The 27,138-nt window shown below is 43.8% G+C and overlaps 1 protein-coding gene across 3 annotated transcripts in view; it reads right to left on the bottom strand.

Annotated features, from left to right (window-relative positions):
- Positions 1-4,372: 4,372 nt before the first annotated feature.
- Positions 4,373-27,138, bottom strand: part of PDE1A (phosphodiesterase 1A) — a 148,315-nt gene continuing 125,549 nt past the window's right edge. For 2 of the 3 annotated variants that reach the window (XM_060280453.1, XM_035133613.2), the window contains exons 11-16: positions 26,370-26,451; positions 20,862-20,985; positions 19,042-19,223; positions 14,896-15,189; positions 9,364-9,478; positions 4,373-8,202 (exon numbers count right to left, since the gene is read on the bottom strand). In XM_060280453.1, the coding sequence (XP_060136436.1) occupies positions 9,408-9,478; positions 14,896-15,189; positions 19,042-19,223; positions 20,862-20,985; positions 26,370-26,451 (753 nt within the window). In that variant the 3' untranslated portion in view covers positions 4,373-8,202; positions 9,364-9,407. The remainder of the gene's footprint in view (positions 8,203-9,363; positions 9,479-14,895; positions 15,190-19,041; positions 19,224-20,861; positions 20,986-26,369; positions 26,452-27,138) is intronic. The other variant, XM_060280461.1, reaches the window with a different exon arrangement.

The raw sequence follows: 27,138 nt of genomic DNA, 5'->3' as shown, positions 1-27,138 counted from the left end.
ATAGTCTACATGTAAGCACTGTGCCCAAAGTGGGATTAGATTGTATCCTAAGTATTTATTTATTTGTTGGGCTTGTATCTCATTTTGCTTAGAGCAGAAGTTTTTCTTATTATTATCATTGCAATTTCCTCAGGAGCGTATTTGACAAATACATTCCAGATAGTTACCCCCTCTCCATTATTGACAGCATTTTTATTACTTGGCTTATAAGATATTATCTGCAACAAGTGTCCTCTTTTGTGCTGCGATTAATTACTGAATAAAATGAAAAGCCACTGTTCAGGCTTGCAGACAACGGCATATTGCTTTGTGAGCCGTGAAGCATGGAGCTGATATTCCAAATTACTGTTTATTATTCTGCGGAAGCAAAGTGTTATTTTATATTGCGTGGGAGCGTTCTGTCAAACCAGCGAACAGAGCAAGCAATATCCCTGGGAGACGAAATTCATCCCACAGCCCAGAGATGTCAATAATGAACAATGTCTTTTACATTTTAAAGGGCTCGTCAAAGTTAGGAACGACGCAGAGAATGTCATTAGCTGCCAGCGAGAGCCTGAACAGAAAACATTTAGGTAAAACATGACATAGTGGCGGGATAATCCTGCTCACCCATCCATATTAAGCCACTAAAGCCAATTTCATCTTATTGCTACCGATATAAACCAAATCAGCACAAATGCACATGGTTTGCCATCATGGGCTGTGAGACGAGATGCAAGGCCACACTGTACAAAACGGTCCACTGTGCAACTCCGTACTATCAGCTATATCATACCCATCAAGTGCCCCCCCGGGGGGGGGATGGGACACTCTGTTTTTTCACATGAGACCGTGGCAGCCATTTTGGGTGCCACTAGGGTTGCCAGACTCAATAGAGGACAGGACTTCTGTGCCTTTAATTGCCCTGTCTCTTTTGAGTCTGGAAACCTTAAAGAGAAACCAGCAGACCCTTTGCTTGGAAATTAAACAGAGGGTCTGCTGGTTTCTCTTTAAGGTTTCCAGACTCAAAAGAGAACAGGGCAATTAAAGGCACAGAAGTCCTGTCCTCTATTGAGTCTGGCAACCCTAGGTGCCACAATCTGACATGTTCTCACTCTGAAAAAACCTGTGACCACACTCTTCCCCCCCCCAAAGTGCTTTTTTGGGGGGTGAGATGGTAATGTGGGCATGTGACACACCTGGGAATGCATCCTGAAAGACGTGGGTCCCAGCATTTGACCTGGAAAAGCCAGTCTTCCCAAAACTGGCTGGGACAGTTTCCCTTAGCCAGGATGGCCAGTAGTCAAGAGTGGTGGGAATTCTGATCCAAAACATCCGCAGGGCCCCAGGTTCAGAGAAGCTGATATAAGCTGAAGGCTTTACTGGTAGGGTTGCCAGACTCAACAGAGGGCAGGACTTCTGTGCCTTTAATTGCCCTGCTCTCTTTTGAGTCTGGAAACCTTAAAGAGAAAGCAGCAGACCCTTGGCTTGGAAATTAAACAAAGGGTCTGCTGGTTTCTCTTTAAGGTTTCCAGACTCAAAAGAGAACAGGGCAATTAAAGGCACAGAAGTCCTGTCCTCTATTGAGTCTGGCAACCCTAGGTGCCACAATCTGACATGTTCTCACTCTGAAAAAACCTGTGACCACACTCTTCCCCCCCCCAAAGTGCTTTTTTGGGGGGTGAGATGGTAATGTGGGCATGTGACACACCTGGGAATGCATCCTGAAAGACGTGGGTCCCAGCATTTGACCTGGAAAAGCCAGTCTTCCCAAAACTGGCTGGGACAGTTTCCCTTAGCCAGGATGGCCAGTAGTCAAGAGTGGTGGGAATTCTGATCCAAAACATCCGCAGGGCCCCAGGTTCAGAGAAGCTGATATAAGCTGAAGGCTTTACTGGTAGGGTTGCCAGACTCAACAGAGGACAGGACTTCTGTGCCTTTAATTGCCCTGCTCTCTTTTGAGTCTGGAAACCTTAAAGAGAAAGCAGCAGACCCTTTGCTTGGAAATTAAACAAAGGGTCTGCTGGTTTCTCTTTAAGGTTTCCAGACTCAAAGGAGAGCAGGGCAATTAAAGGCACAAAAGTCCTGTCCTCTATTGAGTCTGGCAACCCTATTTACTGGGCTCAGGAGTGGAGTGGCACTCTGAGGTGGATGAGGAGGGGGAACACGAGGAGGCCATTGTGGTGGGGCTGGGGAACAGAAGCTGGAGGAAGTGCATAGTTTTCTCTCCCAGGATATAGCTCCTCGGGTACAAAAGTAGGAGCCCTTGTTGCTTCCTGGGGGAAAGGAGCACAGCAATGGGCCCCAGCATTTAAAAAGACGTAGCAATAACATGAACCTCCAGAGACAATTTCAAAATGTCTGAGGTTGGTTCTTGGTTGGTGTGTGTGTGTGTGTGTGTGTGTGTGTGTGTGTGTTAATTAGGCAAAATAAACAAGCCCCATTTGATTTGCTGGTTTTCCTTACTGGTTTGGCAGTAGAATTTAAATTTAGGCATATTTGTCAGCATTTCCCCCACACATTTCCTGGCATCGCCTTTGTTAGCCACTCTTTGGGCCTAGGCAGGAAAAAAACATTGGCGTGATGATGCCATAACACACACATGTTGGCTTGTTATAGGGTAATTGATATGTGTAATTGATCCAGTCCTGGATTTATGTATAGGCTAAGTCAGGCATCCCCAAACTTTGGCCCTCCAGATGTTTTGGACTACAATTCCCATCTTCCCCGACCACTGGTCCTGTTAGCTAGGGATCATGGGAGTTGTAGGCCAAAACACCTGGAGGGCCGCAGTTTGGGGATGCCTGGGCTAAGTAGGCTGAAGCCTAGGGCCTCTAAATCTATGGGGCCTCGCCAGCCCTCCCGCTCCCCAGTGGGCAGTTTCCCCTCTCCCAAAATTGCAAACCCAAGACTTCACGTGAGGGTAGGGAAACTCGGGCCTCTAAGTCTAGGGGGCCTCACCAGCCTGCCCTCTCCCCAGTGCAAGTCAATTTCTTCTAGTTGTGAGGGTGGGGGAGGGAGAGGGGCCCCACAAGTGGAGCAACCTAGGGCCTCTCTTCATCTAAATCTGGCCCTGAATTGATCCCTTCCCTTGCGCTTGAAAATTCTTTATCATTATGGCTTTCGTATCTGGTGAGGGATGCCAACATATGTCTACAGGCTACATGACATCATTAGCACACTGCATTAGTAAACTACTGTTAAACCCCACAGTCAATGCAGGTCCAAAGCTTATGGTTCAAAAATCAACAGGCAGAATTTAGGAACTGAGGCAGGATCCTCAGCCGACAGATGGCCAGATTGGCTAATGAGGTAATGCATACTTAGTCACTCATTGATCTGACCTTTGCAACATCCTAATGGGTGACTCATGTCTTTGGAACAGGATATGTAGCCGTTATTCCTCTCAGCACAAAAGAGTAGCTGATATCTGCTTTCACTATTTGTTAAAGGGGAGGTCAATTACTATTATTTTTGTATCTAAGAGTAGAAATGCAATTGGAATCATTACGTTGTTATGACCAGTTTGTATGCCTCCTTATTCTGGCTCTCGAGCAAATAAAACTTCCAGAGATTGCTCTGAGGTCGACTGAAAACTCTAAATGAAAACACACCAATTCCTCTTCACTTTGATAACTAGTAGAGTTATCATTTAACTGCAGTAATGTAAGTCCATACAGAATTCCCCTGCTAGATGAGGGGAGAGTCCATCTAAATTTCTATTTTAACTAAGCTGCAAGGCTCATTCATGTTTTCCTCGTGTGTGTGTGTGTGTGTGTGTGTGTGTGTGTGTGTGTGTGTGTGTCAGAATGCTGGAGAGGACTGGCTATTTGGATTTATTGCACTTCATAACTATTCACATAATTTGTAGGGTTGTGCCCCAGATTTGGCTGAAGCCTGAACTGAATCAGACTGATTTGGGGGAATCTGGATTTGTGCCGAGCTGGGCCAAGAAAGCCCTTGATTTCCCCAAGTCATGCCCCCAGGGAATCATTTGAAATTTCTCCCCCACTCCAGAAGGAGTAGCCATGTCTGCAAATATCATCTACACCTGCCTTCCCCTTTTAAAAGAAATCAAAATTTAAAGCTGCTAAACAAAAAAATTGATAGACCTGTGTGGATATATACAGTGGTGCCTCACAAGACGAATTTAATTCATTCCGCGAGTCAATTCGTTTTGCGAAAAATTCGTCTTGCGAATCACAGTTTCCCATAGGAATGCATTGAAATTTCTTTTTTTGCCCATAGGAACACATTAATTAAATTTCAATGCATTCCTATGGGAAACCGCGATTCGCAAGATGAATTTTTCGCAAAACGAATTCGTCCTGCGAGTCCCCATCAGATCGCAAGACACATTCATCTTGCGAAAAACTCGTCTTGCAGTGCATTCGTCTTGCGAGGTACCACTGTAATATGAAGTAGCTTTAACCCTCTAAGGTAGTCTTTCCCAGCTGTAGAGATTCATTCACTCTGTCCCAGCTAGCATAGCCAACGGGCATAGCGAAGTGGCCCAAGGATGATGGAAGTTGTAGTCCGGACAAATCTCAAGGGAAATCTCAAGGGTTTGCCTAGTTGGCAAACACCACTTTTAAGACTTCGAAACCTATGAAACTTTACTTAGGAGGAAGCCTCATTGAATTCAGTGGAACTCATCCCTAAGTAAATGTATATGAGATTGTGCTGTAGAGCAGTATATCAGTCCTAAGTGTAATAAAATGTATTCTGATCACAACACAGAAGCTAGAGGCTTTATCTCAGTATAAATATTTGGAGGTGGGGAGTGTATTCTTTAATGTAGCACAGACAGTTCCCCCCTCCGTAAACTGGAAGAAGTGAATTATTTTGTATCAGAGAAACACAACATGAGAGTGAGGAATTAACCCTTTGCTGCTATATCTCTGCAGTCCCCCCCCCTTTAAAATGCCAAATATGTATCTGTAAATCCTAGTTGAGGGAGGGGGGGAAACAGCAGCAAAGGAAGGATTAAGCATCCCTTCTCCCACTCTGCAAATTATTCTACCACTACCCCCTTTAGTGACAGCTGAGGTTCCCAGTCCAGTGTTTGTCATGGTTGCTGTAATAATGGCCTTAAATGAGAATATTTCTTGTGTTACTATGCAATTTACATTCCACAAGTTGGCAAACTGAACAGACGGGGGCAGTCAAGAGTCACAATGTTCGTTTCTCTTTATAATGCCAGTTTATTTGCAAAATGAACCTGAGAATAAGCTAATACTGTAGTGGCTTCTCAGTGATCCAGTTACTTTGATCAGGATGTCAATCATCTCTCAGAATGCAATTTACCATTAAGAGGGTGCAAAAAAGAGAGAGAGTTGCTCATCATTTTGCAGATGCTAAGCTGAAGTTCTCAGGCGAGTGAGAAACAAAATGTTCATTTTATGCAAATAAACAATGCAGACTTCTGTCATCTTGGAGAGGACAGGCAGTTCTGTATCTCTTTGCTAAGTATCTTCTTAGATATTTGGAGCAGCTAATCACATTCACTCTTGATATAAGTCACAGAGTGTAAACAGTTTTAGGGGTGCTAAATTATTGCTGCAGGAAGCGAAAATGAAACTGGAGATGGACACTTCTCAGCCCACGCAGTTTAGAATGCTGAAAGCTGTATAATAAGAGCCTTCATTGTTCATTATGTATAGATAAATCCTCCTGCCATCTCTGTTCACTGGGTTTGCTTGGTTTCACAGAGCCTTAAAAAAACACCCTGTTTGTGCAGAGATTATTGTGTGGCAATAGAAAAAGTGTGCACATGTTCTGGGAAGTGGTTTTCAGTTAGCTTATACATTTATAGCCTTTCTCTAGATTGTTCTGATAGGCAGGGCTGGCCTGGTCATGAAGCAGACTGCAACAGCCACCACGGGTGGCAGAATCCTGTGGGATATGGCCCCTACCCAGGAGAACCCATGGAACAGCACAAGCAGGGGAGAGGAGGGAGGCTATTCTGTCCAGAAGCTGAAATGCTTGCCTTGCAGAACGATCGCCTTAGCACGATCAATATCGTGCTAAGGCGATCGTTCTGCAAGTCCTCCCATTTTCAAGCAACAAGTTCCAAAATTCTACAGTCCATGTGCTATGTCTTCTGCTTCACAAAAATGCATTAGCAAACCCTGCTTTCCACCTACCAGAGCCAAGTTCCTAGCATTGACAAGAGGCTCGAGGGTCTGAGGTCTCGGCAATCTCAGCCCAAAGATCTCTGGCCGGCGGCTAGACTCACAGACTGCAGTTTCATCTGTAGGCGTGCCGATTACAAGCACGAAGCTGGCGTACTTTTGCAAAAAGAGATGGCGTAAGGGATTCCTCCTAGATCTTTAGCACACTGGAAAATCAGTGCCCCACAGATTTATGATTTGTTGTAGGCAAGCTGGGATACTTTGTCCGCACTGAGTTCTCATTGCTGTAAAGTCCATCTCTTCACTTCAGTGGAGGGAGCAGATAAATCACGGCTTCTATTTGCACCCCAGGCTCTGGATTCAAATGCTTCTGGTGTTTTTCCTGAGTAATTCATTAAGAGTAGCCCCATTACACACACACACACACACACACACACACACACACACACACACACACACGTTGGATGCATATCTCGCACCCCATTTTGAAGCAGATGATTCACAGTGACAGTTATTTGGATGCAAGAGGACATGGGGGCACAGACTCTGGGAGTCGCCTGGCAGCCATAGTTCGTGCATGTGCACATGCTCCCATGCGCACCCACAGAGAAAGAGAGCAAGATTAGCCAAACCGCAAGTTGCATTATATAGTATATCATATGTTTTTATTCTTTGAAATGTCGTTTGTTTACGGTACTGTACACAAAAGTCCATGCTGAAGGTAAGCTCTGGCCCTTATAAAATATCTTAAAATGCTTCTCTCTCCCACCCCACTCCCCACCCCCAAATCTTTTGCATAACTCCCACCCCAAATTAAATAATCTGTACTAAAACTGCGCAGATCTGCTATGGCTTCCATGGCAACTGGCATCTGTTATGACTTCTTGGTATTATCTTATACCATCCCTGATATTTTGGAATGTACCCAGTTCAAAAAGTGAGAGAGGCCTGGAAAGAAGAAGAGGAACTGCTATGGCATGCAAAGTCACTATGCTGTCCTCAATATAACAGACAGGTTTTGACTGAATTATCTCCTCAGTAGTGCCCACAGGCCATTTGCCTGTGGTTTATGAGCAAGTTAAGATCACGTACCCCAATCATTGGTAGTTCTTTTATCTCTCTATGTATATATATATTTTTAAAAAACACAATGCATTTTCATGGCATATCTATCAAGATAGTTTTGAACAACATACATATAAAGCAGCCTTAAGGAGGCAATTGGCCTATCTAGCCTAGTAATGTTTACTCAGGCTGGCAGCAGCTCTCCAAGACTGTAGCCAGAGGCCTCGCAGAGCTCATTTTTAAACTGGAGGTGCCAGGGAATTAGATCTGGGATCTTCTGCATGCAGAGCACATGCTTAACCAGCAGGCAATGCCTCATCTGCTAGAGCCCAAGAAGGGCAACACTTTGATATTGTGACCTACTGCTATTTCTCTACCTTTAAACAGATCATCTCTCCCTCTCTCTTAAAAAAAGCTGTTTAAATAAAACACCTGCTCCCACCACCTAAACACAGAATGGTGTCAACAATACATTCACTGCTCATTCTAGAGGCTTTTCTGCGACTCCTGAATTTTTCGGCACAGCTTTTCGGAATCTCTCTCCCGCACTTTGAAAAAGAAAAGGACCCGCATAAATGCAGACGCGAGCGTCATTATGCAACGGGGCTGCGAGAAGGAAAGGCGGTGGCTGTCTGTAGCGACTTCAGTTTGGTATGCCAACTGCACCCCTCGCTCATCCACAAGCCGTGGTTATGCTTTCCACCCCAAGCAGGCTTGTCCAGAAGTCTCTGCTAGCCAGTCAGTCTTCAGCCCATATGGCAACATTCATTCATGGATTTCAAAGGAAATTGGCTGGAAACGCATTCCAGCAAAGCTAAGGGTTGCAGGACCAGAAGAAGGAATAAAATAACTCCACATATCCAGTGCTGCTATTAAGTGCCTTGAGTTACCAGCTCAGAGCTTCGTAGTGTTTAATGTTTGAGTATCCATCATTGTTGCGTCTATAGATAGGATGGTCCAAGTATGATTTGGCACGGAAGGTAACAGCCTCGTGGGGAATGGAGATGTCTTAGTGCTGTTCATCCTGCAAATAGAAATGGAGGAGGGAGAAGGCTGAGATTTGTTGTTGTGCGAAACTTGAGGCATTTAACTGTGGAGTAATGAAACTGAACATTTTGAAGGTTACACCGGAGAATGGACCACACACTGAAGGATGCTGATTTTCTCAGTGTAATTGAGTAGCATCTGCTTGACTGAAGAGCAGATTTTTTAAAAAATCGAAAGGTATGTCACATGCTACAACAATAAGGACATGAAAGCACAGTGGGCTATTTCCAGGAGTGGTGAAGCTATGGAGGGCCCCCTCCCAAGGTTAGTATTGATGCTGTTTACCTGGGCAGAGCTAAGCCAAGCAGGATGGTGAAGAAGGCAGTAGCACGGGAACAACCTCACCATCACCACTGTGCCCTGTCCCAGTCCTATTCAGGTAAGCAGCAGCAACACTGGTGTCAGAAGGGAAACTCTGTGGCTTCATTCCAACACAGGCAGCACAACTGGCTATGGGCAGAATCCCACATAGCACCAAGTGAACTTTCCTGCAACAGACTGACCTCTCCTCCCCCCGTGCACCCTCTAAATCTGTTCCACGGGTTCCACTAACCCTGCAGAGCAGATTCGGGGAGGGTGAGAGATGCACACACAGAGCGAAGAGAGGGAGAAAGTCCCATGGCCCAAGCAGAAAATCCTTGCACTAAGGTAGGCGAACAGAGCCCTATTTCCTGTTTATCTCCGAAGTTTTGAAAATGTGAAAGTTGCAGTGATGAATTGTAATGCCAGAAAAAGGTCCCTGGTACCACCTCTTCCTCTTCTCTCCCAGCCTCAGCAAACATGAGCAAACTCCACGCAGTGTCGTCGGTTGTCTCCTCCTGATTCAAGGCACTGCATTGGCAAAACTGGCCCCCACGGTCAACGCTAACTTGCCTCATGGGGATATTTGGATCCCAAGCAATTGAGATACCGTATGTGTCTCTCCCGCAACCAGACTTCCTTCTCTTGGAGACGCTCCACCCCATTATAAAACTTCATGAGGCTTCTTCTTTTAATGATTCAGATAAAACAGTCACTCAGATACAGAAAACAGAGCGATGGGATGCAAACCCTGTAACGTGACTTGGAGCCGTTTCGTGACCACTTGGCAACTTAATTCTCAGGGCTCGGTTGCAAGATCAGGTAGGAAAACAATTACCTATCCTTCTCAAAACAGCAGAAACATTTGAGGATGCAGCTCATCTAGTTGCGGAGCAGCGTCTTCTTCTTTTCTTCAGGGGTCACTTCCACGGTCTTATTGAGGTTAGGCTCGCCTGGAAAGAAAAACAAAGCTTTTTTAAAAAAAGAAAAGTCTCCACATATGTCACGTGAGCCAGCTATTATGTGGCCTTGACTGTCTAAGTGTGGGCAAGCAGTTGAAATGCTGGACTATGTCCAGGGAAGCCAGGGTTGGTTGAAATCCCCAATCAATCATGAAACTTCTGGGTTGGCCTAGGGCCTCTCAGCCTAACGCACCTCACAAGATGGCTGCAAATGGCGGGGGTGGGTGGAGAACTGTATAGGCCACTTAAATTCTGCATTAGCCTTGAGAACCAGGAGATGTAGACACAGTTAGGCACATCTATGCCACAATTCTAGACACGTCTACTGGGAAGTAAGTCCCGTTTGAGCACAATAGGGCTGACCTCCCAGGGTGGGGAACCTCTGGTCTCCAGGCCTACTTAGGTCCAGCAGAACTCCCCATTTGGCCCATAGGCCATATTGGCCAAGCCATGCCTACCTGCCATCATATATGATGGAGGTTTTCAACCTTTTGAGTCCACGGCTCCCTTGATCAACTACATTCTTTCTGCAACACCCCTGTGGGGCTCAGGAGTCAGAACTGACAGGCTCTCACCCTTTTTTGAATACCTTCCCTTGTGGTATGGTCCCTCAGTCTCCTCTCCCCTCTCCTTGGGAGTACTCTGGGGAGCCGCTGCTGCAGCCCCTGGTCTCTGAGCTGCCCTCTCTCTGCCCCAAAGAGAGTTGCCTCCTCACACTGCCCCACGGGGACCTGGGACTTGTCTGTCCATTCCCAACATCAAGGGCTGGTGGACTGGCTGGCTGGGCTCCCTCGCCTGCTTGCTTGCTTACTCCGAGGCCACCTCAGCTCCTGGCAGCCAGCACCCCTTGACCAGCCCCAGAAGCACCGTTCACCTGGGAAGCTTGCTGTCAGGGCTACTGCAACAAACAGTTGTGCAAGCCTTTGGGAGGCAGATACACAAGAGGGCATCAGAGGAGGGAGGGAAGGAAAGAGGGACAGAGGCCATTGTTGCCCACGGCACCCCTGACCATCATTCAAGGCACCCCAGGGGACCACAGCACACTGGTTGAAAACCACAGATATATGACATCAGGTGTGAAGCAGGCAAAAGCCTGACCCGGCTAAAATAGATTTTCAGGTGCCACCAAGAGGGATGGGAGAATCTGCCAGTTTTAGGTTCTCTCCAGTTCTCATTTCTCCAATCTTAAATTCAGTTCTCCACAATCCCACACCAATTTTCAATTTATTTAATTTAATAAGTCCTCCTGAAAACCCACCAGCATTTTAGTTCAAATTTATCCTAATAGACACATTTATATATGCAATTTTGCCTAACATAGATATCTTTGGAAAGCAATTTCCCGTTATCAGCGCTGTCTTTAGCATATGTGCTGCCGGGGTGCAAAGATCTGCCCAGCGCCCCCAAATTTAGTTTAGCCCCCCAAATTAACTTTTATTATGCTTATGTCAGACACCACGCTCATGCCTTATCTCTTGTTTATGAAAGAAGGGAGGAAAAAGAAACAAACTTTTTTATTTACAATACACTTATACTTAAGTATATGCCGCCACCACACTTAAACTTATAAGTATTGTTTAGGCACCTACTTAGGAGAAACATCAGTCGTGTCAAAGGTGCCGCTGACCCCGCTGCCGCATAGCAGCTCAATACAATACGTAACATAATATTTTGATGTAAGAGTTAATTTCATGTGCACGGCACTGTTGTGAATGACAAGCGCCGCCACTGGAATGGCACGTCTTTGGTAAATGAGCACACAAAGTCGAAAGTCGTTTAGTGAAACAGTCGGTATACATTTCGGTAATACCTAGGTATATATGTATTTTGTTTTCCTAGCTTGATCAAAATTATTTATTATTTCATAACAGGTAGATAGTTAAGAGCTTAGGCGGCTTCAGTGGCGGGCGCCTGGTGCCCCCCAGAATTTGGCACCCGGGTGCCCCACACCCCTTGCATCCCCGGGTAAAGATGGCCATGCCTGTAATATAATGCTCTTTTATTTTGTTAGTTTCACTAGTGTGTGCATTTTATGCATGTTTCTCTGGCATATTCTCTCCCGGCTCCCCCCCCCCCCCCCGAAGTTGGCTATTCAAGAAGTTCAAATTCTGATGGATAGCTGTGTTTTGGTTCACATACTATTTCAGAAAGTGTGAACAGGTTTGCCTTTAAACAAGAACAGAATCAGATTTCTCCCTAAACACTGATTTCTGATGCCTGCAAAGCCCTGTGAAAAAAGAATTTGCAAATCCTGAAGATCAGCTAAATGGCAGGTTTTGAGAAGCGCCTCGCAAGTGGCTCTGCAATGGGGTCATGCAGAATGCTTTGCAATGGGCTTCGCCAGACCCAGCAATCAGCTGATATAGTTGTACAGGATTGCAGCTTCAATTCTCGTTGATGATGAATCCTTCACTTTCTCCCACTGAAATCAATAATATTTTGTATTATTGATACAAAATAACATGTCCAGACCCAGGATCCACTTTTAACCCAAACATGCATTGGGGGGCTCCATTTCTTAACCTATTAACATATATTTGCATGATGGTAGGGCCCCTGTCATGACCCACTTTGGATCAGGCTGTGACCCACTAGCAGGTCCAGATCAAAAAGTGGGGAAGATCACAGCCATTTCCCCCCAGCAACTCAATCTCCCTTTCCAAACTCACACTTAATACCACTATAATATTAACATAAAACGTAAGACGTAGAATTCTGTTTACAGGCATTGCTTTTCCTACAGATAACATAGACAAATTCCATCCCCATCAGAATGTCGGCTGCAGTTGGTTTCATTAGTTTTAATCCAAGTTAATTATCACAGTGTATGATGAAGGGCTTTCAAGCTATTCCCTTTTCCCATTCCGTACTAGCAAAGGAATGTTCCATATTAATGAAATGAAAGCTTCTACATCGACTTTCCATATTGGAGTGCATCCTGTTAAAATCATGTAAAATTAGCAATGGAACCTGTTCTTTATTTTTCAGTACAAATGACTTGGCCCATGGGATTCCAATGGTATTAAGTGCCTACAATTAGTGGGACGTGCTATAATAACAGGCGGAGGATTTGCTCAGCCAGAAAAAGAAACCAGCCCTCGCTATTTACTTAGAAAAGGTGAGCATTACTTTCCCAGCAACCTTGGCATTCAGCAAATAAATAACAAGTTTAATAGAAGTTTAATATCTTTTTTTTTCTTTTTCTTTTGGATGCTTCACCAAACGTTTTATCAGAGATTTAAAAATCAAGGCCCTGCCCAAACGTGCTCATGATCACATGTAATAACTGATAGCCCTGGAGGGGAATGTGTGGATTCCAACCCGCGTCAAAATATGCACTCAGCTATTTCAGTGGAGCCCAGAAAGGCATTGCAAGGAAAGTATAGGGAAATGTGAATCCATGTGCCTGTATAAATCTGATCTCCAATGCTGGATCTTTCATTCTGCAGCTATATCATAGAATCATAGGATTGTAGAGTTGGAAGGGAGCCCCAAAGGTCATCTGGCTCAACTCCCTGTAAAGCAGGAATCTCAGCTAAAGCATCCATGACCACCCAACCTCTGCTTAAAAACCTCCAAGGAAGGAGGCGATAACTCCTACTGAAACCAAGGAAAGGCTGTAGCACAGTATGCAAAAAGGAGTCTAAAACCCTGTATATGCTCAGATGCACAAATGAAGGTGTTGTACATCTGGCTGCTTCAATAGAGCAAAGGGGTAGGAAACCTGTGCCCCTCTGGATGTTAGTGTCTCCAGTTCCCCCCAGCCCCAGGCAGCATGGCCGACAGTCATGGATCATGGGAGTTGTGATCCAACAGCATACGGAGGGCTACATCCCTTCAACAGAGGAAAGTGGAGTTGCGTGCGTTGATGAAGATCTGCTTCCTATCCTGAAATGTCAACCTGAGAGGCAGGAGTGAGTGAGGTGTGGCTGGCTCAGGGAGAGCTGTTTCCCATAACACAGTGGCAGCAGCAGTGAAGGATAAGCGAGGCAGCCATGGAGCAGAGGCAGGTGGCATTGCCATCAGTGGCGGTGGCTGGAACCTGAACCACACCAAGCCAAGACACGGGGAGGGGGGGGCAATGATGCCAGAGGTAGGAGGCCAAGCAGACACAGCACATGAAGCTGCGGTACAGGGGCAGCCCACCAAAGGTGCAATCCTACTGCCTGCAGGGATCCGTGCAAGGAACACCCAGCAGGACAGAACTCTCCTACTCTCTGCAGTGTGGTTGCGGGCAGCAGTGGAGGAAGCCACTCAGTTGCCTGGGGCGGCACGCCCAGGAACAAGGTGAACCACCCATGGGGTGGAGCACACTGCAGGCCTCTGGAGTCTGCCTGCCTCCTCCCACTTAGCCGCCCTACAGTTGGGGGGGGGGAGGCAGCAGACGGACCGTTTGGGCAGTGTGGAGCATGTGCAGTCCCAATCCACCAGGTCTCTCCCAGGAGACACGCATGACTTGGGCGTGCTGCAGGCCCCGCAGTAAGCACCACCCAGCATTTTCTCACTCCCCTCAGTGGCCCTAGTTGCGGGGAGGCAGAGAGACGCAGCATCTCCTTCCCTGCCCCTCCAAACTGCATAGGGTTTTTAATGCTCTGATTAAACATTAGCCCTTACCTCAAATTAAGTTGGAGATGGATCTGGGACAGGTGTTTTCCAGGTTGACCAGAATTTATTAACATCTAGATACTAACAAACTGCCATTAGTGATTTAGAAATCTCAGGGTTTTGGTGGTGGTGGTGGGTATTTTAGAATTCCCAAGCAACAGTATAACTCGTTGCTCATAGTTGAATCTGGCTACATTTTTGTATTGGCTAATTTCTTTTACATAGACACCTATTAGTCTGTGCATGCTTGCATAAGGTGCAATCTGTTAACTGCAGGGTTGAAGACCTTATTTTAGTAACTATGACTGAACGGGGATGGAACAAATATGGTGGCACCTCCAAAATCCTAACAACCCACACAACCACAGCAGCCCCGAATGATATGCTCAGAAGTGGAGAGAGGGAACAGCGCCAATAAAAGGAGAAGTGGCAGATGAAACTGATGGAATATGCAGAATTAGAAATTTTTATGAATAGAATGAGAAAATGGGAAGAGGGAGCCTTCAAGAAAGATGTGTTTGTAGAATATCTGAATAATTATTGTAAGCAGGATAAAACATTAGCAGGGTTAGAGCAAATTCAGTAGTTTAAAGTAAGGGAAGATATAATGAGAATGGGGATAAAAGAAAATATATGGAGTAATTGGGATATGGGTAACTAAAAGGAACCATGATAGGGGAGAAGAGAAGTTGATGGTTATTTTGTGGTTATATTGATTTGAATGTGAAAATCTGTAATGGAAAATAGAAATATCAAAACCTGAACAAAAGCCATCCGAGGAATGCTTTCTGATGTCCTCTTACCATTTAGCGGAGCACAAGGTTTTGTGTCTTGCTGTACATCTGCAGTCTCTTTTCCATTCAAAGAATCCTTTGGTGAGATCTCAGAGTCAGATGGTTTGGGCAGGGAATTGAGAGAGTGCACTTGAAGGACGACAGAGGTACGGGACAAGTCCACAGATGGCCTTTCACCACCACTTTCCTTGCTCTTCTCATTTGGTGTCTTCGTTGCCACCTCCTCTAGCAAAGGGTCTGTGGCATGTCGGCTTTGGCCTTTCTGTTCCTTTCTCTCCCCACCAGCTTTTGGCATTTGTTCTTCTACAGAACAGTAACAATTTCTTTACTAAATTCAGATTGTAAATTATTTGCAGGAATAATAGATTAAAAAACTTTTTGAAGAGAATTATCAACGACGATCAAGCAGGCTTCTTTCCATGGAGGCAAATGTATAATAACACAAGAATGGTGATTAATATATTAGGAATATTTGGATATGAGGCTTGATTTAAAAAAGCTGCACTGCTGCTGGTGGATGCCGAAAAGGCTTTTGATAATGTGTCTTGGAGATTTATGGAGAAAAATATTGATGTAATGGAATTAGGAGAGAAAATGGGATACGACATAAAAGCGATATATAAAAATCAAAAAGTCAAATTGATAATAAATAATGATTTATCAGAAATGTTTAATATTTCTAAAAGCACCAGACAAGGCTGCCCGGCCCGCTATCCCCACTTTTGTTTATAACTACATTGGAAACATTATTCAAGGTAATAAGGGAAGAACCAAGAATAAAAGGGATCAAATTGGGGAATAGATCTTACAAATTAAAAGCATTTGCAGATGACTTCATCATTATGACAGAAAACCCAACAGAAAGTATAACAGAAGCAATAGCAAAAATGAATTAATTTGGACAGGTTTCGGGTTTCAAATTCAATAAAGATAAAACAAAATTATTAGTGAAAAATATGAACGAACAAGAAAAATTAGAGCTAGTAAATAAGACAGGGCTAATGATAACAAAGAAAGTTAAATACATAGGAATCTGGATCACAGTAAAAAAACATAAATTTATAAAATGATAACTATGCCAAAACATGGAAAGAAAAAATAAAAGACCTGGAAATTTGGAATAGGTTAAATTTGTCACTCTGGGGAAGGATAGCTAGGTTCGGCTGGTACAGTTATCTGGGATATAATAAAATTAAAATCCACAAAGGATTCCTCAATCACATAATAAGGAAATCTCTATTTACTGTATGGGAAAGAAACAAAAAATTATTAGAACCCCAAACCCCTTGGTGGTTGTCACCAATAGAAGCAATAGCAGTAAAAAAGAAAAATATGGACATTAATAGGCTAACATATAAAGAAAATTTAGAAGAAGAAAATAACCGATTAAAAAATAAAAATATATGAAGAATTAAAGCAGGCAGGTGTGAACTGGCTAGAATATTACCAGTTAAATGAAAATTTTAAATCAGACAAAAAATAAATGGATTTGACACAAAGATATCAGATTTAGAAAAAGAACTTTTATTAAATAATAAAAAGATATTATAAAAAACATACAGATTATTACTGGACTGAAACCTTAAAGACGAGGAGGTGAAGGAAGTGATGGTGAAGTGGGCACAAGATTTTGGTTATCCAATTGAGATGGAAACATGGGGGAAATTCTGGAAAAAAAGACTTAAAATTCACTGCGTGCTATCTGATAAAAGAAAACTTTATGAAAATGATTTACAGATGGTACCTGACCCCATCCAAATTAGCAAAAATATATAAAAATAACAACAATATGTGTTGGAGATGTAAACAAAACGAAAGAACTTTATCCATATGTGGTGGACATGTCCCTAAATCAAAAAAAAAAGGGACATTATCTATGAGGAACTTAAAAGAATGCTAAAACACACATTTTTAAAGAAACCTGAAGCTTTCCTAGTAGGCATTCTAACGATAAGCATCCCAAACAAAAACAAAAGTGTGTTTCTTTATGCGACAACAGCGGCTAGAATGCTAATAGCAAAATACTGGAAAAGTGATTTAATACCTACAAAAGACGAGTGGCAATTAAAGTTGTGCAAGTATCTCGAACTAGCCAAAATGACAGAACTAATAAGAGATCACACAGGCAATAAGGTAAAAAAAGGAATGGGATTGCTTAAAAAACTACCTGATAAAATACAGTTCCAAAAATACTTGGTTGTGCTTAGATTAATTTCACAGATACATTGGAAAAAACCGATTTAAATAAATCAATACAGAATACTTGTTATTTAAGAAAAGTGTCGAAGCCGCAAAGAGATTGAGGGACATCAACCAACATTCCGGAACAGAAAGAGACAGTAAAGAAAGAAAAGAAGGATTACAAATGTAATTTCTTTCTGGGAACCTGGTGTGTAGAATATTTAAATTACTGTTTGTATCCTTTGAACAATTTTGTGTATTTGATTAATTCTCCCCCCCCCTTTTTTATTATTCATCATTATTCATTTTTCTCGTTTTTCTTTTTTTCTTTATCTTTTTCTTTTCTTTTTATATTTTTACTTTCTTTTATACTTTTCCTTTTTAGTTTTGAATATTTGGATGTAATGTTTCCTTCATGCTTTCTTTGTAAATTTTTTAAATGCACTAAAGATTTTTTTTTTTTAAGTAACAAAACACACAGAGAGACAGGCAGGCAGGCAGGCAGGCAGGCAGGCAGGCAGACAGACAGACAGACAGACAGAGAAGGTTTTATGTCATAGAGTGAGATTTTCCCAGGGTGGGGGGCCACACAATCTGCGACTGACCAAGCCAAATACAGCCCAAGCAGCTCTATTTGATAGCCCATCAAAGACCAGTGGTGCCATCTAAGGGGCCGCAAGGCCCCCCTCCAAAATTTTCAAGAGGGGGCCTCCCCCCCCCTTAAAATTTCACAGCGACCATGTACATGCCATGTGTGCTCACTCACACATGTCACTTGTCCATGCACTTGTCCATACTCACGTCACTTGTCCATGCACACAGCCTGCTTGCATCACATGCTCAAGGTGCAAGATGGACACACGACATGTCAGCACGTTGCGTGCATGCGTGTCATCAGCCCATCATGCACCGTGTGTCACATGTCCCTCGGCGCCGGCCCCCTCAATCATGGGAACAAGCTGGCGCGCATGTCAAAGACCTATTAATGCTTCTCTTCCTGCTTAGGATGGCAAAAACATGGGGCAGGGTTTGTCAAAACTTGGCAGGCCTCAATATGTGGCTAGTAGGCTGCGTTTTGCTTGGTAGGTCGCAAGAGTTTTGTTCAGTTTCAAGGGATCTGACCTAATTTGTAGTTTCCAGACTGATTGGGATACATCTTACAATTGGATTAAACTGTTTTCCAAATTTTGCAATTCAGTTCAAGCTGATCCCCGATGTTTCTCGGAATACCAGTTGCTACTGGAGGCGGGGACAAAAACAGTAGGGAAGGGAGATCGCCTTCACATTCTGCTCATGGGCTTCCCATAAACATAGAATTGTAGAGGTTGAAGAGACCACAAGGACCATCTAGTTCAAACCCTTGCAATGCAAGAATCTTTCGCCCAGCGTGGGGCATGGACCCACAACTTTGAGATTAAAAATCTCATGCTCTACCAAAGTTATAGCAGGCAGAACACAGCACTGGACGGACCTTTTTGGTCTGTTCCAGCAACATGCCTCCGCTTACATTCTTTCATTCACGCTTTATCCTTTTGAAAGCAAGCAACCTTTTCACTTGGACTTTGCTAACTGCACAATGTCAGTCAAAAGTAAACTTCAGATTCTCATCTCTTATATGCAATGGTCTATCAAGACACTTATGGAAAGGACAGCACTGTGAGAGATGGTGTGGAAATCTGCCACCTAGTGGTGTGAATGCTGCAAGTGCAGCAGTGATGCCCATCAAGGGAAGAGCAGGTTGTCTACAACTTTAGGACGAAAAATACGCACAGATACACATGCACAAAAAAGGTGATCACCGTATCTTTGTCTTTCTCGCATGCACACGCCCATTTGTGTGCTCACAGTGTTTTAAATGTGTAGTAATTTTGCAAGGAAACTGTCTTTGAGCGCAGAGGAACGCAGATACTCTGCTGCTCACGAGTGAATGAGCCAATGGGGTGGAAATGGAACTCTGACAAATGGAAAACGTACCTTTTTCTGCTAACTCTTTCCACCTGTCTTTGTTCTCGTGTATGATCTGAAACAGGCAGTCTTTAAAGCTTCTTAAGTCCACAGTGGTCAAAGAGGTTTCTGAGAGAGTCCCGCCAATACATCCGATGCTTTTAACATTTATCCTTCTGTGTACCTCCATGGTGGATCCTTCAGCGATGTCACTAGAAGAGGGGGTGGATTAAAGAACTAGATTAAAGGCAGAGCAAGACACTTGGGGGGCACAGACAAGTAGACAGGACAGTACTACATTGTAGCCTGAAACTCAGCCTGGGGTTCTCCAGATGCTTTTGACTACAGCTTGCATCAATTCTGGATGGCGTTGAGGTCAACAATCTAAAGGATGCCAGGCTGTTAAAGGCTCCCATAACTGATGCAGGAATATCCCCTACACCAGGCATAGGCAACCTTGGCTCTCCAGATGTTTTGGAACTACAACTCCCATGATCCCTGACCACTGGCCCTGTTAGCTAGGGATCATGGGAGTTGTAGTTCCAAAACATCTGGAGAGCCAAGGTTGACTATGCCTGCCCTACACGGAAGAGGGTGGGAAGGGCAACGAGGCATGGGCATTAGGGTGGTTCATAAAAACTTTTTTTTAAAAAAAATATGCCTGCTCCAACGGTCTTCTCTTACCACACTAGGGATTATATAGCTATATTTGAAATTTCATGCATATCAGTTAATATCTTCACCCTGCTCCACTGAATTGAAATTTCAGCCTTCACGACATAGGGAAAAGGCCAAGTAAACAGCTATTTTCATGGAGGAGGGTCAAGATATTAACTGATATGCATGAAATTTCAGATACAGCTGTATAGTAATCCCTTTGGAGCAGGCATTTTTTTTAAAAAAAAAAGTTTTTTATGAACCGCCCTAATGGGCATAACCAGGATTTTTTTGGGGGGGGGAGTGGGGAGGACACTCATCTGTCATCCCCCTCCGTCTGGCTCTGCCTAGCAGATTCGGAATGAAATGTCTCAACAACAGTTGTTTTAAATTCCTTTCCTTTGACCCCAAGTGCTCAGAGAAATCCGTCAAAATCTTTCTACAATTTCTACTTTTATAGTTAAGTATTTTTATTTGTTTACTTGGTTTAGGAGATGGCAGCTGCCCCCTGTTCCTCTCCAAGCTATGCCCAAGTGCAGAAAGCAGCTCTGTTAGGCTTGTTGTTCTTTGCCACGGCGATACAATCCTATGTATGCCTGCTTAGAAGTCCCATTGAGTCCCACGGAGCTAATTCCCAGGAAACTCGGCATAAGAATGCAGCCTAAACTAAATAAAAGGACACTAGTTGGACTTGGAGAATTAACGGACACTTTTAGACCTCTGTTCCTTGCCAAAAGGGGGTGCTGGTTTATTTATGTTTATATGCCCTACATTATATGACCTCAAATCTTCCTATTTCTACTTTGGATCTTGTGACTGTGAGATGCTGCAAAGCTATTTTGAAACAAAAACGTACAGTATTTTGCTAACATAACAAGCTTAATGGCTAAAAGCTAAATTCATAATTTGCTTTAGGGCAGAGAGGAAAGAGCCTTGAAATTATATGTGCACACCTCCAAGCAAATCATCCCTCCACGAAATTTCCTGAATAATTTTTTGAGCATCAGCTCCTTCAAATATAATGATTTGTATTCTACGTCTTTGCCTTACATATACGCAGTCGTTTCCTGAACAGGATTTATATGCTGTCATGTAGCACAGCTGCAACTCTTGCCACTAGATGGCAATGTTATATTAGAGTAATTTCGATTTTCAATAATGATATAAATTAAAGGGGGGGGGACTTCTCAAACCTTAGTGCTGTCGTGAAGGAAGGACTTGCAGATTTTGACGCTTCCTCTATAAGAGGATAAACTATTTTTTCCATGGAGTCAGTAAGAAGAGCAAATGTTGGCTTTACTATGAAATCTATGAAACCTGCAGGGCGATTTGGGAGTGGGGTGTGGAGAGAAAGAGAAAGACGGAAGAAAACATTGAGTGCCTGTCCATTCTTTGTACAGTTAGTAAGTAAATGCTAATAGAGCTTTGCTGAAGGCAAATTTAAGAGTTTTAATAAACAGCTTAATTAAAAATAAAATCCAGTAAGTGTACATAAAACAGTAAAATAATTACCATCAACACAGAGATAAAATAAACATAATCTATATACAAGATTTTACTTTCTTGGGCTCCTTGATCACTGCAGATGATGACAGCAGTCACAAAATTAAAAGACGCCTGCTTCTTGGGAGAAAAGCAATGACAAACCTAGACAGCATCTTAAAAAGCAGATAGGTAGCCGTGTTGGTCTGGATCGAAGTAAAATAAAAAAATTCCTTCAGTAGCACCTTAAAGACCAACTAAATTTTTATTTTGGTATGAGCTTTCGTGTGCATGCACACGAAAATCTGAAGAAGTGTGCATGCACACGAAAGCTCATACCAAAATAAAAATTTAGTTGGTCTTTAAGGTGCTACTGAAGGAATTTTTTTATTTAAAAAGCAGAGACATCACATTGCCAACAAAGGTTCGTATAATTAAAGCTATGGTTTTCCCAGTAGTGATGTATGGAAGTAAGAGCTGGATCATAAAGAAGGCTGATCGCCGAAGAATTGAGGCTTTTGAATTATGGTGCTGGAGGAGACTCTTGAGAGTCCCATGGGCTGCAAGAAGATCAAACCTTTCCATTCTGAAGGAAATCAGCCCTGAGTGCTCACTGGAAGGACAGATCCTGAAGCTGAGGCTCCAATACTTTGGCCACCTCATGAGAAGAGAAGACTCCCTGGAAAAGACCCTGATGTTGGGAAAGATTGAGGGCACAAGGAGAAGGGGACGACAGAGGATGAGATGGTTGGGCAGTGTTCTCCAAGCTACGAACATGAGTCTGACCAAACTGCAGGAGGCAGTGGAAGACAGGAGTGCCTGGCATTCTATGGTCCATGGGGTCACAAAGAGTCGGAAACGACTAAACGACTAAACAACAACATATACAAGAATGCATGACTTAATTATGTGACCCGATAGACTTGCTGGAATAAAGGCTTCAGCAAGTGCCTACAATTAAGTGTGCTAGCCTAACATATGTGCTGCCACACAAAAAGATCAGTTTCTCACAAATGCACAATAGACATTATGTGGCATTTGGTAACAGTGCAAGCTCTGCACATGAAAGCATCTGTGCTGTGTGTGAGTGTTCAAAACACTTGTATTTTGGGCTTAATCCTTACAACAACGACAAGGCAGCATCAGTTGTATTCCCACGCCCTCCTTATTTCATAAGGCGAGGCTGAGGTATGGTGGCTTGCTGAAGACTACGTGGTTAACCCATGACAGAGGTGAGATTCGGTCTGCGGTTCTCTGCCTGCACTTACCTAGGAGAAACTCTCACTGAAAGCAACAGGATTTACTTCTGAACATGCATACATTGGATTGCACAGTCAAGCTACACACTTTGTAAAATGTCCCTTGGCCCTGATAGGCTTAGACACGATGTTCCACCACTGGCTCTCTGTACAGATATATATTTATAGCAACTACATAAACAATATGAGGTCCATATGGGTAAGGGACAGGTGTGCAATAAAATAAATGTTGCAAAGCTATCACATCCTGAATCTAATGCATTAAAGTTGCAAGACCAAAGGAGTACACACACACACATGTCCTATGTTGTCCACAAGGTGAAGGCAAGGATAAAAAAGGTTGACATTTAATATTTACAGCTTTCAATTCTATAGTCAAGCCAGTATTCTATAACCATAGCTGCCAAGTTATCCCTTTTTTAAGGGATTTCCCCTTATGCTGAATAGGCTTCCTCGCGAGAAAAGGGAAAACTTGGCAGCTATGTCTATAACCCTCTCTTTTAAGGTACCCTTAAGATGGAATCCTAATCTCATTTTCCTAGGAGAAATCCTCATTGAATTCAATAGGACTTACTTCTGAGTAGACATGATTAGACTTGTGCAGAGAGTTGTTGGAATAAAAAGGAAATACTCCCATGGTCCGATTGTTGAGCAAAAAGGATCACTATTTATTTTATTTACCTCCTACCCTTACGTCCAGAAACTCAGGCTGGGTTTATGCAGCAAAATCCTGCATTTACTGAGAAGTGCCACTGAGTTTCACGGCACTAAAACCCAAATAAGTGTTTATTGGAGTGCAGCAAGATTAGCCTTCTTCTTTCTGTTTCCTTTAAAAATTGGGTTACATCCAATTAATGGCCATGGTCCAGTGTTTTTGATGGGCCTACTCTGACTGGAACTCAGTTGAGTATAGGTGATATGTGTCACAGTGGCCGGATGGGACTACTTCAGAGTAACGACTCTACACCGCTCTGCATTTTATCTTTTTATTGGTGCTGCGTATTTACAGTGCTAAAAGTAGAGCTATTTACAGAGACACATCTTTTCAGCTTTAATCAGAACCTCCGAATGGCGTTTGGCGCGTCTTGCGCCAGCATAACAACTTGGGGAGCCCCATCCTCTTCCCCCGACGCTTTCTGCGAAGTTCCGGAGTTGGGGGGATGGGTCTGCCCCCCTTTTTTCCTCCTTCCTGTCCCACCTGGGACGCTGGCTCTTCTACCCTGCCAGAGCCTTGGACCCCACTTCCTGTTTCCCCACTTGAGCTGGAGCTTTCCCTGCTCTCAGTCGTGCTCTGGGCTGGGCTGGAACTCAGGAGGGGAGGGGCTTCGCGATACCCCTTGCCCCTCACAATATGTATTCAGTGGTCTGTGTTTGCCTGAGCTTGAGTCTTGACTAAGGATTCTGAGCCCCTGTGTTCTGATTCGATACATGATATCCAATCACAGAACATTTCAGGATTTGGGCCTCTCTGCCATTGGCCCTTAAACTCTGAGTCATGATTCACAGCTTGGAAGTTTAGACAGCCAATCATGTTGGGAGTGGGAGTGGCCCAGGGCTTCAGAAATGTATATAAGCAGTTGCTTTGCCCCTGTTGTCCAGTTCTGTTAGTTCAATACAGGTTCTTGCTGTTATCACTGTGTCTTGTTTCATGGGAACCCACCTATACTTCAATAACCTATTGCATTTATGCTACATGAATTGTTTCCACACTTTTGTATATTGCCCTGGAATCTTCTGATGAAGGACAGTTAAGAAATATTTCAAATAAATACATAAAGATCAACGACAACACTACCTTCTAAGAGGAAGGTGTGCCTGGAGCCACTGGCCCAAAATCACAAAGCGAACTTTGCCATAGGGGTGTGGGTGGGAATATGAACCTGAAGTTTCCTTGCCCACGCCTTGAGCCAGATCATCATCCTGTCTCTTGACATGGAGCCCTCCTTTGATCTAGCACAGGAAATCCATGCATGAAAAAAAAAAAAACCTGTACACCCTTCTGAGCACAGTCTTGTGCGAGCCAAGATGGAGCTCAGAAACATCTCATCTCTTTGACAGAAGAAGCCCTTGCATGCTGCAACTTTTACACTTCCTCCTACAAGGGATCGATCTTGGAGCAGGGTCTTTGAGTCTAAGTTGATATTCCAAATTACTGTTTATTATTCTGTGCGAGTATTATTTCACAATGCGTTAGCAGCGTTCTGTCAAATCAGTGAATGGAACAAGCAATATCCCTGGGAGACAAAACTCAACCCACAGCTCTGAGATGTCAGTATCGAACAATGTCTTCTTGAAAAATGCTTGTCGAGGCAAGAAATTACATAGAGAACAAAGCATTATCCCCCGCTGAGAACTGAACAGGTAAAAAGAGAGAGAGAGAAACACCGATACGACATGGAACAGCAACGGATTTCACATCGTCTCAACATGCTAAATAAATGCTCTGGGCATAAAGGAGAGCAGTACCCTATTACCTTATTGAAAACGGGCATTCTCACACTTAGAAACGACAGCAATGCGTGGAATGTTGTGGAATTGAATCTGAAAATCTGCATTGCCCATATCTTGCGTTAGCTAAGAACATTGGCTGATTTGAAGACCCTCAAGAGCAGAAGTGGCCCTCTGGGTGTTGATGGATCCAACGCCTATCATCCATACCTATCGGCCGTGCAGGATCGAGGGCTTTGAGCTTCCAACATTTGGAAGGCCACTAGTTCCCCATCCCTGCTACAGCAAAGTATCCATCTAGGTGTGTGTGCAGGGAGACTCGTCTAGCATCATCACAGCTGGCTGCCATGTACATGTGGCTCAGAGTCACAGCCAGTTCCTGTGATGCTTGTGCCTACCACTCACAACAAACCAGCTACAACAAGCAAGGTGAGGCCAGGAAAGTGAGCTAGGACGAGACTGCAGCTCCTCCTTCTGCAAATGTAAAAGGTGCAAGCTGAATCCCCCTTTTTACCCGTACCTGTGCAATGGCACCCAGGCTGGAGACATGTTGGCTGTTGGCCTGCTGGGATTCCCCCAGCACCAGCTGCACTATAGCTGTTTGGTGCTGGGAGTGGGAAATCTATCTTCACTGTAGGTGGTGATGCTTCTTCCCCAGACAATGTTCCCGCAGCAATTCATTTGCTCGTTTATTACAAGTTTACCTCTTCCTTCCAATGGAGCCCAGGATGGCAAACGACATATGCTAGGGCATCTTGCAATCTTAGAAACAACTCCGATGCAGATGCAGACTGGGAAACAGCTCAACTCAAAAGGCTTGCTGAAGTAGGCAATCGGAAGGCAAGAGACACTGTGTGCCTAACATTCAACATACATATTCTCTCTTCCCTGAAATAAACATTTATATTCCACCTTTTGTCATGGGACACAAGGCTGCATATGTAGCAATCTGTATGTGGTTTCCCATCCAAAACCTGACCAGAGGCAAACCTGCTTAGTTTCAGCCATCTTCCTATATCATGGGCCTGTACACACACACACACACACACACACACACACACACACACACACACACACTATTTCTTCATATGCTGCCAATGCACTATGCATTTAAAGCACATGACTTTCCCCAAAGAATCCTGGGAATTGTGGCCCTGTGAGGGATGAACTGCATTTCCCAGGATTCCTCGGGGGAAGTCATGTGCTTTAAATGCACGGTGTTCACGTAGCCATAGTCTCATTCCCATCCTGCAGCAACAATCCACCCCCAAACCTCTGCCTTTCCTCAGAGTGCTGGATTCTTGAAAGGATCCTCTTCTCTCCTTCCAGATGTTATGAGAGTCCTCTTCCATAAGTGCATAATGAACTCACGGTAGCAGGAGGAAGCAGATGCTAGTGACTTTGCCAGCCTTAGAATGCTGGCTGTTCCAATTCTGCAATGGTCACAACACTCTTTCTTTCCGTTACGAGATCATTTCTCCAAAGTGAAAGATTAAAAAAGCCAAGCATTACCTATTTGGGACTGTGCCACCATGGTGGATTTGCGGTCACAGAGAGGAGAAAACGGTAGCCCCAGTTGTGCCTCTTTGTCTCCCTGAAGGGTTAAAAAAAGGTGACACATTGAAATGTGTAAGTTTACAGGTACTAATGAAAGCAAGACTAAGAATTTACGGAGTACATCTGAACACAAGCCCAACTATTTAACTAAACCAAGGGGTGTTCCTTTCACATCCAATTTCTGCATCTAATGCAGAGGTCAGCAAACTTTTTCAGTAGGGGGCCAGTCCACTGTCCCTCAGACCTTGGGGGGGGGGGCTGGACTATATTTTGAAAAAAAATATGAACTAATTCCTATGCCCCACAAATAACCCAGAGATGCATTTTAAATAAAAGAACACATTCCACTCATGTAAAAAAACGCTGATTCCCAGACTGTCCACGGGCTGGATTTAGAAGGTGATTGGGCCGGATCTGGCCCCCGGGCCTTAGTTTGCCTATCCATGATCTAATGTGTGGCTTTAAAAAAAGAAAAATACTGTATATTAAACATGTAGTTATGATGAATGAGGATAGAGAAAATGGCTGCCTCCAGATGGAGGGTTTTTAGCACTGTCTGCTTATTTCTCTCTCCCGATGAGCTACAAACATTTCCATGCATACTCAGAGACACCCACAGCATCTCCCACCTAGAGATGGGAAATCTCAGTATCTTTCCATTTCCTATTTTTCAAATCATATGTTCAGCTCTCTACATTTCCATGTCAGTTTTGTTACTCTTCAT

This window comes from Zootoca vivipara, chromosome 1 (assembly GCF_963506605.1).
Source record: "Zootoca vivipara chromosome 1, rZooViv1.1, whole genome shotgun sequence".
In the NCBI taxonomy this organism is placed as follows: Eukaryota; Metazoa; Chordata; class Lepidosauria; order Squamata; family Lacertidae; genus Zootoca; species Zootoca vivipara.
Note: the sequence above shows the minus strand (reverse complement) of the source record. Positions and strands in the feature narration are given on the sequence as shown.